This window comes from Hippoglossus stenolepis, chromosome 18 (assembly GCF_022539355.2).
Source record: "Hippoglossus stenolepis isolate QCI-W04-F060 chromosome 18, HSTE1.2, whole genome shotgun sequence".
Taxonomy (NCBI): domain Eukaryota; kingdom Metazoa; phylum Chordata; class Actinopteri; order Pleuronectiformes; family Pleuronectidae; genus Hippoglossus; species Hippoglossus stenolepis.
The window spans coordinates 6,392,663-6,405,126 of record NC_061500.1 but is presented as its reverse complement, the minus strand read 5'-3'; the positions used below and the strand labels follow the sequence as shown (position 1 = coordinate 6,405,126).

The 12,464-nt window shown below is 42.9% G+C and overlaps 1 protein-coding gene across 1 annotated transcript in view; it reads left to right on the top strand.

Moving 5' to 3' along the window:
- mmp17a (matrix metallopeptidase 17a) overlaps positions 1 to 11,999 on the top strand; it is a 64,176-nt gene extending 52,177 nt beyond the window's left edge. The window contains exons 5-10 of the mRNA XM_035141707.2: positions 2,598 to 2,774; positions 2,858 to 2,960; positions 4,979 to 5,061; positions 5,567 to 5,719; positions 5,838 to 6,095; positions 11,141 to 11,999. Coding sequence (XP_034997598.1) covers positions 2,598 to 2,774; positions 2,858 to 2,960; positions 4,979 to 5,061; positions 5,567 to 5,719; positions 5,838 to 6,095; positions 11,141 to 11,466 — 1,100 coding nt within the window. The 3' untranslated portion in view covers positions 11,467 to 11,999. The remainder of the gene's footprint in view (positions 1 to 2,597; positions 2,775 to 2,857; positions 2,961 to 4,978; positions 5,062 to 5,566; positions 5,720 to 5,837; positions 6,096 to 11,140) is intronic.
- Positions 12,000 to 12,464: the final 465 nt, after the last annotated feature.

Genomic DNA, 12,464 nt, shown 5'->3' with positions numbered 1-12,464 from the left:
TGTTTTGGGATTGTGGGAGGAAGCCGGAGAAAACCCAAAGACACGGGGAGAACATGCAAACTCAACACAGAAAGACCTGAGAACCTTTTTGCGAGCTTGTCCTTTCTCACACTCTTGTAGTTTAACACCATCTCCTCAAATGCCTTGAGCAGTTTGGGACTAACCTCTAAACCAAGGAGGACCTTACTAATGAAAGAATTTGAGATCTCTTATTTTTTTCCTCATGCACTGAAAAGGGATAATAGCTGGGGGTATAATAGCAATTAACTGTGTAACTCTAAAGTAATGTTTCAGTCTGACATTTGGCTCATTTCACAGCTCTCCAAGTGCAGTTTTAATTTTAAGGCTTATTTGTGCAGCCTTTTATTCTGTTACAATAATCTGCTAATTCGCCTTTTTTGACTCTCGAGCCTGCATTGACAGATCTTTGGCCTCTTGGGGGACGGCACAGAAATGAGCTATTAACCAAACGCCAACATAATTACGCTAAATTTGGGTGCGTTCACACCTGTGATCGGATCACCCAGAATAAAACAGGTCCCCTAATTGAGATATGATGTCTGGGTTAGAGTGTAAACTGTGCAAGAGCCTGGAATATAAAAAACTTCTACATTGTGATATCCAATAATAGTATATATGGATAAATGGCATCCACACACTTAAAGTAAAAAAAATAGCGGACGTAAAATATGTATGTGGGCCGGCTGTGGATGCAGATATTTCCAGAATTGATTTTTAGGGAGTTCATGAAACTATTTCAGTCTCAGAAGAAAAAGCTCAATCGATACATTAGTTCTTCTGCTAAAACAGTTTTTCCGTAAAAATGAAGACGCCTTAATATTTTTCCCTAAACAATAAACTCCTAAAATCAATGTTTGTAATAGATTGAAATAATTCCAAAACACTTGTTAGCAGTAGAGTAAGGGTTAGCAGTAGTGTTAGCAGTTAGGTTAGCGTTAGCAGTAGAGTTAGGAGCTAGAAGTAGGGTTAGTAGTACGGTTAGGGTTATAAGGGGGGTTAGGGTTACTAGTAGGGTTAGGGGCTAGAAGTAGGGTTAAGGGGTAGTAAGCCTATTTACTTATATTAAGCTTTGTTTCAACTTTTGATCTCTGTAGAGAACTGTGATATAACCTTGCTTGGAGAGGCAGCTTTTTTATCCCAGAACATTCACCATCTTCTTTAAACACAGCAACAAAAAAAGGAGGATGGCCCTCGGCTTGCCGTGCTCCTGCATCTTTTACATCTACCGTATGCTACACTGTCCTTATTAAACTTTCAACCAGATGCTCCAGGCTATGTTTGTAGCATTCTGGAAACATCATGATAAATCCAAGCGCAACGAACCCCTTAATATATTGTTTCTACTCTGCTTCAAAGTAATGAGATAAAAAAGAAAAATGCAATATCCAATAATACCATGAAAAGAGTTGTTCTATAGTGTATAAGTTACTGCTCCTGCCCTGAACAATGCAATAATGCAATTTTGCTTCTGTTTACACTTGAGCTTTCTTTCGCTCTCTTTCTTGCTCACTTCTCCTCTCTCTCTTTTCATTCATGGGTGTCCAACTCGATCAATCTCCTCCATCGACCCAAATTTCTCAGCCCTGCCTTTGACGGCTGGCAGAAGGATTTATTCCTTTCGTCGACCTGTAAATACGATGACATGGTACCTACTTTGTTCTGAGCCCTTGTTCTCTCACCCTCAATCCCTCTTTTGATCCACCTTTCCTCTCCGCACCGCGTGCTCCTGCAGATTAGAGGTGGCATTTGACTTCCGACTACCCCAGGTGTTTTGAGCGCAAGTGCGCGTCTCCAACTGTCCTTTGTCTCCTGCAAGAGCGCGACACCGAGATGTTCCCAAGTCGAGGCCAACACGAGGTTAACAGAACGCAGACTTGAGCCCAGCCACCCAGGAGCTCTAAGCCAGCTTGGCTCGACACGCTAGCACTCGCGTTTTTGCAAATCTAAATCTCCAAGGCCTGGGTTTTTGTTTTGCTTCACAGACTCAGACAAGGACTTTTTGGAGGCTTTGCCTTTTCTTTTTTCGCCGAACATCGAGGGTGAATGTGCTTTAATAACCTGCAGCCTCTTTGGATGTTTTTTTTTCCGCACACAGGTTTTGATTGGCAGCCCAGGGACTCGGGCTGTATTACCATAGTTATCTCACCACACCACATGCCTAACAGCACTCAAAGCCACCAGAGCTGTCTGTCACGCCTCTGAAGTTACAACTTCTGGAGTTCACTCATGAAAGGGATAAACATGCAAACAGGGGTCGTGTTGCTTCCACACGAGACACAAATGTTAAGCAGCAAGGTGATCTCGGCTGAAGTTGAAGCTGAGACAGAACTGAAACGTATCAAAAGTGAGAATTATGTTTTCACGGTGAAATCCTTGGCATTACCTCTGATTCCCCAGAAGCATGAGAGTGAGGACGATTTTTAGTTTTGTCATTATTCCAACTTCATGTGGTATATTTATTTCTTAATAGACATACAAACACAATGGACTCTGCGGGTCCTTTTTATTTGCGTTCAGGATCTCTTTTGACTTACATCTATGTTCAGTATCCATCGTCTTCTCTCCGTCTCCTTCAGACACCCATGGGATGGATCTGTTTGCGGTTGCAGTCCATGAGTTCGGTCACGCCATCGGCCTGGTCCACACCTCCGCCATCGAGTCCATCATGAGACCGTACTACCAGGGTCCCGTAGGAGACCCTCTGAAATACGACCTGCCCTATGAGGACAAGGTCCGCGTGTGGCAGCTCTACGGTACGAGGGAGCATCAAACAAAACTACACAATCACGTTTCTTTTTGTATGTTCATTTGATCTTTAATCACATTTCCTCCTCAGGGGTCAGAGACTCAGTGTCCCACACAAATCGACCAGCGAACCCCTCGCAGACAGCTGAACCTCCCGTCCTGCTGGACCTCCCTGAAAACAGATCAACTGTCTTGTAAGTAAATGCTGCATCTTTTTAATGCAGTTATTCTGCCACTAAAGCGAATGAAATGATCCACTCCAGCCTCTTCATCAACAAAATTCGATCTTCTCCTTTTTTTCTCCCAGCCTTCTCAAACACTCACAAGCTCATGATTGATTCTTGTCCAGCCTCCCGCAGGTGATTCTGTCCACTGACGTAGTAAAAAGGTTGCAGCGTCATAAATGTCCTGTGTACACAGACAGGCGAAGTTAAAAGACCCTTAAATGGACCTTAAGTACTGCTGTGTGGAGCCATGTTTCCCCACAGCCCTGTTAGTTAAACACAACCTGTCGTGTTCCAATTGTGCTCCTGCATTGATTTTAAAACTGCTCATTGTTCAACTAGTGATTCTAGAAGTGGCTCTTATAACCAATGTTACAGTATTTAAGAAAATAGTTTTTAATTTGAAAATGTGCTCAATTTCCTCCACAGTTTAAAACAGAAAAAGATCAAATGATTGATTATATTTTAGCAAATTAATTGAGGTAATCTTTGTGCTACAAGTGCCCCTCCGTTTTAGAGTCACTGCTCCAGGAGAACTATATATAAAATATCTAATAACAATCTGATTTATAGGCTGTTTGCCTCGGGAGCTGCAGCGTGCTCAGCGTCATGACAATGTGCTGCTGCTGAAAGCAGACGGATCAACACAATAACTCGGTTTTACTGTGTCTTCTGGCCACCATAACGGAAAATGTCACGACCATCTGGGTATTAACTTATCATTTAGCCTGAGGTGGGCATTAGAGGGGAGAGGATGTAATATTCAGAATGATCAAGAAATATAGGCAAGGGACCATAAATATGATGAGTGGATATGTAGAGGTGGATGTTTTGGCTGCAGATAGGAGATGAAGGTGAGATCACCTCAGGGATTATCCTCTGGGGAACATAAATGGTCCCTATTGGCAAAGTGACATGAGGGCGGCTCCACAGGAAAGATGATAAAGAGCGAAGCCAGTAATTGACTATAAATTTTAAGACAATCTGTTTGGTACCTCGACAGTGCAACAGACCCGACCTAAGAGAGACATGCAACACATCAGTTAGGCTCCCGAACTGTATCTAAAGATGGACGACATGACGTGAAGTCAAATCGCCTCAATCATGAATTTTGTAGGGATGATCTGGATTCAGGAGTTTTGCTGATTCCCGTCATTCCTCACAGCTGGAGCCACTAGTAAATATCTAAAATCTGAGGTTTCATATTACTGGAACTATCCTGTTAAACTCACAGGACAAAAAAGACTTTCATTCCGTTTCTATCCTGCAGAGTTACAGCTCCATAATTTTCGAATTTAGCATAGTGTTAATCATGTAGATGTTACTCAAGCAGAGACTCTGCCAGTGAGATCCCTGCACTCCGATACAGTGAATTAAAGCAATCAACAGGGGGCAGCTTACGCGGGGAAGTGATCAAACTGAGCTTCAACCTACATCGACATCAACGCTTGCTGACCTCCCTGCATGCACCCCCACAAACATGCAAAGTCTACGCAGCAGTTCCAAACTGCACAGGCAAATAAAACCCACTTACCCTAGTATCAGGCTTTTCACTGCCCTCATTACTTGTTTTCCACCGCCTCCGTCAGGACGTGATGCGAGGGGGAAAAGCTGGATTACGCTTTGACAAAGGTCACGAATGCTGCCCACTAGTCAGCGGTGTCGTGTTAATAGAGCCCTGAATGGAGATCTTTGTTGATAATACAAGGGCTGGCGGCCTCCCACTCACAGTGGTCGCCCTGTGGTGCTAATGGCTTCATCATTGGCAGGCCAACCACATCACTGCTTTAAATCACTTATTAGGCCCAGGGCTGAATGCAATGGGGCCCCTCACTGTGTATATCCTGTTTTAATTGTAGGGACAATGTGCACCCATGCATCCACGTGTTCAGACGGTCAGTGGGTTGGCGCAGTTATCCCATGGTTGGTTATTCTTGTGTCCAAATGTATTTAACTCTATTCCTTCCTCCAACTTTCTTCCCTCTCAGCCTGGCACGAGACGCCCCAGACAGATGCTCCGGTCACTTCGATGCCGTGGCGCAAATTCGCGGGGAGGCCTTCTTTTTCAAAGGTATTCAAGCTTGAGAGCAGAGAGTGAACCAGAGAGACAGACAGACTGACAGATAGAGAGTGACGGGAGGAAAAGAGGTGAATTGAGTAAGATAAAGTGAATGGGTAAGGGACAGGGACAGAGACCGGGCACAGCACAGAGTGGCTCCAGCGATCGATAGGAATCCAAGTCATGTGTGGCTCCGAGGGCCCGAAGCACAGACTCAGACACCATCACATATTCTGCAGCCTAAACAAAATGTTGCTGTAGTGGCCAGGTTGTCTGGACCTTAATATCTGCTGAGGTTGAAATGGATCTCTTTGGCTCATTTGTGAGTCTGAATATACTCACAAAACAAGACAGCTTCCATTTGCCAAAACTTGTTGAATAAATTCAAATTGAAAATAATTTTGTTAAAATAACGATACGTGATGTGTATCAGCATAAGACTCATCTATGATTATTCCTGTACTTGACTCCTGAAGGATATCATGAAACGGCTCTAACCTGCTCCTGTCTGTCACAGGGAAGTACTTCTGGCGACTAACTCGAGAGAAGCATTTGGTTTCTCTTCGCCCGGCTCAGATCCATCGCTTCTGGAGGGGCCTCCCGCCCAATCTGGACAGTGTCGATGCCGTGTATGAGCGACCTGGGGACCACAAAATTGTGTTTTTTAAAGGTGAACATATCTTGTGTCATATCTGCATCCATACTCCATAAGTCTTTTAACTGTGTATAGACTCCAAACTACAAAGTTATTATTTTTCCCTTTAATAATATCTGTGTTTACCCCTCAGGTCTCAAGTACTGGGTGTTTAAAGACAATAACGTGGAGGAAGGTTACCCTCGTGCAATCAGTGACTTTGGTCTGCCCTTGGAAGGCATAGATGCAGCATTTATTTGGCTGCACAACGACAAAACCTACTTCTTCAAGGACAACCACTACTGGCGCTACGACGACCACCTGCGGCGCATGGACCAGGGCTACCCCAAAGACAGCACGCTGTGGAAGGGGCTGCCGCCGCATCTGGACGACGCCATGAGGTGGTCGGACAGTGAGTAGCCCTCAAAAACGATCCCTTTCATTTGCATACTGCTTTGAATTTCCAGGCAGCTCAGCCTAAACTTAGGGGTGAAGTTAAACTTTATCGAGTTGCAGAGTGATTTAATGAATCGTTATGCTCTGCATCTATAGAGAGACATTGGAGTTAAAACAAACCACATTTGAAACTGAGCGATAGACAGAAATTTCCTCATCACTGGAAAAGTAATGAAAATGTGAGAACAGATTTACAGAGTTTTATGTGACTCTGAGGGGAGCTGTTAAAAATCAGGGAAAACTCGCGTCACTCAGGTAAAATTAACTCTTTGAGAAGGAAACAACTTTTATATGAAAAACGCTTAAACTGTTTAATAAAAATAAGGATTTTATAACACAAATGAACACTGTACACCAACTACCCACTTGCAGCCACATGAAAAACCACAGATACAGATATACAGGCTCTTGTTAATATGATGTATACGACCACAAACTGTGAGCTGCGGTTGTGGGAAATGAAATCTACAGCGGCGTGTGTTCCCTTCAGAGACCTCCTGGATACGAGCGGCTCAACTTCCCAGACAACCAACTTTTTTTTAGATTACAGACAATAAGTCAGTGTAGCAGAAAGAGATGGTGAGACTCTGCAGCTCAGCTTGCCAACAAGAGCCCTGACCTTTACACTGCAAACGCTGTGGAGCGCCGTGCTGCTTGTTATAAATCCACAGGCCCGCCTCCTCTTGTTAATCCATGCTGCCCCTGCGAACTCAGCGGAGTCCGTCAGATTCAGGGGGAGCGCACCGTCTGAGAAACACCGACATGACAGGACCTCTAATCTAATTTAGGAGGTCCCACCAACGGGACCTTCCTCCAGCATTGACCCAAATACAATCGATGTCTCGCAGTCAATCCAGTTCTGCAGATCCATCTTCTGATACAGCGCCGCCCGGCTCCGAGGCGGAACCGGAGTTTGTCATTTGAACGGCCGAGCAGTCGGTCGGCTTGTAAAAGGGCTAAATGGCGCCAGAGCAAGAAAAAGGGAATGAAAGAAACTCCCATTCACAGACTGCATCGGTATCAGTTACTTTCCTCACAGCAGTCAGCATTGAATCGTGTAACAAACCCGTTGTTGAGTAAATGCTTTTTGCCAGATGTAACAGAACAGTGTGCAGGACTCAGGAGGATCTATTGGAAGTTATGAAATATAAAAGTCGACATTATTTTTTCATTGGTGTACAATCTGAAAGCAAGAATCGTGGTTTTGTTTAGAATGAGTCTTTCATATCGGGTCCTTTTCCATTTCTACAGTTCCCCTTCATGTTGTTATTGCTTTTAATCGTCTTTCAGCTCATTGTTTTGGATCATTGTTTTATAGCTGGTTTTGTTGCTTCAGTGGCTGAAATCAGATAATACCGCTTTATAAGATTTATGTTTGGTTCATTTTGAAAGTTATCCCTAATTAATGTTTGCTGTTTGAAACTTCCACGAGTAAAAATTATCAAACGATGTTGATCAAATATCGGTGATACGTGGTGTATGGGGACAACTAGAGCCTCCGAAGGGCTTTGCATTTCCAAACATTTCAGCCTGATAAAGTAGACCTTTGTGGTGTTTGATCGAGGCAGCGGGCCCATTGCCTTCTGTTCATATATAATTAAACAGGTTCCGGAATATAATTATAGTGTAATTTCTGAAACACATCAGGGAAGAAGTGTCGGGCGCCAGATGGACGACACGCATCTTGTTCCCTCGCTAACGGCCTCGAATTGGCTCGTAGCTTTGTGACATATGGTCGCCCACTAAACAGCAATTGACATTAACTTAGAAAAAGTCGTCATCAGTCACAGGCGACCTTTTTCAAAATATAAATCGGTCAATTATGAGCTTTGATCGGCAATCAGGGCGAGTTCCAGGTCACAGCTCACGTTGGACTCACTAAGCACGAAACTTCTTTAGTCGTGTTGGATCTCGATTGGTTTGATTCGTCTTTTGAAAGAAGTGTGATCCGCTGCTTTTCTAATTTCCTCCATGTACAAATTAACACTATCAGACATTTACCACAGTTTCCAAGTGAGTGAAATAGTTTACTCAAAATAAATTACACTTTTCATTTAGGAAAGCCCAAGGCAATATTTACCCACAACATTTTTAATGAACAATTAATAAACCGATGTAAAGCTTTATTTGAAAGCATATTCATCTCCTGGTGTGTGTTTCCCTCTCTTTCCCATCTCTCTCCTTCTCCTTGATCTTAAGTATCAGCGTGTTTTTTGGTATAATAACTCCCGATATGTTGAATACCAGCTCTATTAAAACACATTTCTATCTATGCACAATATGTTTGGTTTTGTTTTCAAGTTACGTTTTTCCTCATCTAAGTTTCAGCATTCTTTTCTTATAATAATTGACTATTTTATTCACTTATTTACTTATATATTTATTTGTACGGCTCCAGAGAAACACACTTTAACCTATGCATAATTGTGTGTAGTTCTAGTTTTAGGTTGTACTCACTTAAGTTAAGAATTGTCTTAAATATTACTGATAATTAGTTGATTCCTAGCCATTTCCTTTAGGATCAATTTGGTATCTACCTCCCCTCCCGCCTCCCGCCTACCCACCCACCCCCTCCTCTCTTTCCACTCCTTCTCTGAGTGGCTAAAGCTTTATTGGGGGAGTTGAGGTAATGAGACCATTACTGTATCATGTCATGCCTGAATCTGTAAAATCTCTACAGATGCATCTGTGCCTGTAAAACATCCCGGCCTTTTAGCTTCTCTCAAATTTCTAGTACCTTCTATAAAACACCCCACAAACATATGCGGGTGTAAAAATCTATCTATGTGTGTGTGTGAGTTCACAGCTGGCCCTGTGTAACAGTGTGTGGCATTAGCATGACATTACACATTATGAGGAGTCGTGATTAGTGAGTACTGGAAAGTAAATTACAATAATTAGAAACATTCATCAACAGTCACTTCGAATTATATGTGTGAATACAGTTTTTACGCAGGTTCAGTGTTTTGATGCATTTTTGTCTTGATATTTTGGTTGCATACACAATATATTCATCATTTGAGTGTAAACATAATGTCTTTGTTTTGTTTGCAGCTTATTTGTTCTGATGTTTCTCCCAGAGTAAGAAGTTGAAAAGTTTATTAACAAGCTCAGATTTAGAGTCCCTGACTAAAGAGGGCGAAACCGAGAGCTGGTTTCATAACTCGATTTAATCACTGTGCGGCACAGGAGGATGTGGAGGACAATCGTAGGAGACTTAATGAGTCCAGAAATATGAAATTAATCAATAAGACAGTTCTGAAAGTCACAAATAATATTAGAAGCGATGAAGGCCATTTTCACTCTAGGGACTCATTTTTCATGCTTTGAGCAAGAAAAGAAATCTATTGAGGTTTATCTTGTTGGGGTGAATTAATATCTGGGAACTAACTTTTCAAACAACCAAAGATTTGTGTTTACTCCTAACTCGGGTGCAGAATGAGTCTGAAAAATGAATATTTTAATAACAGAACCTATTTTTTTTTTTTTACATATGTTCAGTTGAAATCCAGTTTAACCTCATCTGTTTCTGCAGAATGCCAAGAGTTCCCGCAGCAGAGGTAATGCTTGGATGTAGCCTAAGATGTAAATCAATTCAATTTTATTGCTGAAAACTATAGATATAATATGATATATCATGATAATTTTGTCTGACCATTTAAAATGATCATATCAGCGTGTTCCTCTGACTACATTAGAGCTTTGGATCTTGACTTGGACCTCGGGAGGTTCCTTGCTGCTGCTGCTGAGCAATTATAATAGGTCAAACGCTCTGGACACGTTTCCCCCATTGGGATTAATAATGTTTACTTTACCTCACATTGTTTTGGCAGCCTTTACCCAGCGAGTCCCCTCTGAGGAAAACTTCCCTCCCCTTGTCCAGATTAAGGTCTGATAAAGAACTTGTAGATGTTAAAAACTGGAATAAAACCCACTAATTAGCTGGAGCTGCTCAGACCTTGTTTCAGGTCGCCCTCGATGGGAGCGCACGGCTTCATCTCTCTCCCAGCAGCGGCTCCCAGCTGAACGTCTGGAGGCTCTTTTTTTTTGTGTTGTATTTAGAGGTCTGTGTTGTGTCGGAGCTTGTGCCAACTTCACAGGTCCCCGCTCGATGCTTTCTGACGTGCGTGTGCGCTTGTGCGTGTGTGTAGAAACAAAACTGCCTGCATATACTCTACGTAAGATGAAGTGACAAGTGATGGTGAGCAGTGAGAGAGAGGAGTGTTAAGAGACAGACGCCCCTGAGAAATCACAGGTTTATGAGATGGATATGAAAGATGATGAGGGGAGAGAGTTGGTGTGATAAGAACAATTCTGGAGAGAAATAAGTTGAAGGAGGGAGCGGAGGAGCGTCCGTATTGTTATCGTACATCTGTCTTTCTCAACAGGCTTGCACAGATATTTCTGTTTGCTGTATTTTAATACTAAATGTCCATAATATTTGGGCGGGAGAGAGTGAGAACAACTTTTAGACTTATAGGACATATATTATTGTATTGACTTGTTTTCCGCTGTTGGGTGCCCTCACACCGAGAAGGTTCCCGGTTAGAATCACGGTTCGATCGGGGTCTTTCTGTGTGGAGGTTGCACGCTCTCCCCCTTTTGTCTGCAATGGGTACAATGGGTGTGTACTCCTGGGTCAAATTAGTCGGCTTTAGACAAATGTTCTTATTGTCTCCATGATGGAAGCACAACCCTCGGGTGAACACACTAATTTGGCAAGACAGCAAAGTGAGAGAGCGCCTCAGTTTTTGGTGCGTTTGTGACATCGAACATGATTCACCAGGAGAAAAAAACAGCCTTTTTATAACAAGTTTACCTGTGTTTAAAAAACTTGCATATACCTGCAAATTTTGGTGTAAAACAAGGTGTATATGTCGGCCTGTGATCCGCTGGTGACCTGTCCAAAGGATGAGTGATATAGATAATGGACATGTTGTTTTGTCTGTGTCTCATAACACAAATATATACCAACCCTCTCTCTTCTTTCTCCCCGTGAAGGCTCGTCCTATTTCTTCAAGGGGAAGGAGTACTGGAAAGTTCCAGGCAGTGACATGGAGGTGGAGGCAGGTTACCCCCGCCTCATCGCCAAGGACTGGCTGCTGTGCACGGAGATGCAGTCGGACTCTCCCGACACGGAGCCCAAAAGCACGGAGACGAGAGTCAACGTGCACCATCAACCGGACCACGCGGAGAACGGGTACGAGGTGTGCTCCTGCACCTCGGACTCCGCCTCGCCTTTGGGCGCCCGCCCCTCCACCTCCCCCCTCTGGCTGCTGCCACCACTCTGGACGCTCTCGCTGGCCCTCAGCTCCGAACTGCTATGATACCAAAGCACGGGACACAGTTCTCAAGCTGAGGTGCAAGAGACAGACTCTCAAGAGGAAAATACAAACTCTACCATTTGTTCATATAAATATCAATTGGGATGTTTTTTGCAGTTGTTTCGCTGTTATTTATTTCACATGCCATTCGGTGTCATCTAAAGCGCCTTCCACTCCAGTAAGGGTAGTGCATACAGTTAACATGTTATTATACTAGGGCATCCCTAGTAGCCATCAAGTCACTGACAATGACAGTGGTAGAACCATACTTTACAAATTCAGTTACACAGAATCACAACTTCTATTCTTTGGCTTCTCAACTGGCTGAACTGTTTCTGCGAGGAAAACAAATTGATGATTGGGACTTGATGTGTTCACTCTAAATACAAAAGTATTCTATCAGCACCAATGATAATTACTTTTTTTCATGTACAAGTTTACAGCAATAATGAATGGCACTGTGGGATGTAAGCAGATAGACACAGGTACAGAGGTCTGGTTTTATCTCGAAGAAATTAAAGAAAATGTTGCTGAGAGTTGGATGAGAAGATCGAACGCTAATGTCTGTACGCTAAACACGAAGCGACAGCCAGGAGCCGGTTAGCTTAGCTTAGCATGAAGACTGGAAACAAGGGGGAAATACATATATATATTACTATTTAATTCATGTTTATTATTACTGTAAGACAACATGTGGATACACATGCTCGACCAATCATGAGTCAGCTGTCTATCACGATGTTTCACCCTGTTTTAATAGCGTTAAATAACAAATTACAACCAAACTTAACTAAAACATACATCAGTGTGTTAAGGACAACCCTTAAGTGATTGAAACAAATTTGAATGTGTACTTTGATTTTTTAGTTTGGTCCATGTCCCATCCAACGACATGGAGGAAGAAGGGGCCTATACTGTAGCCAGCCACAAGGGGCGTTCAAGATGATTTGGCTTCACTTTTAGGGAGCTACCATATCGTCCATCTTTACAGTCCATAGTTT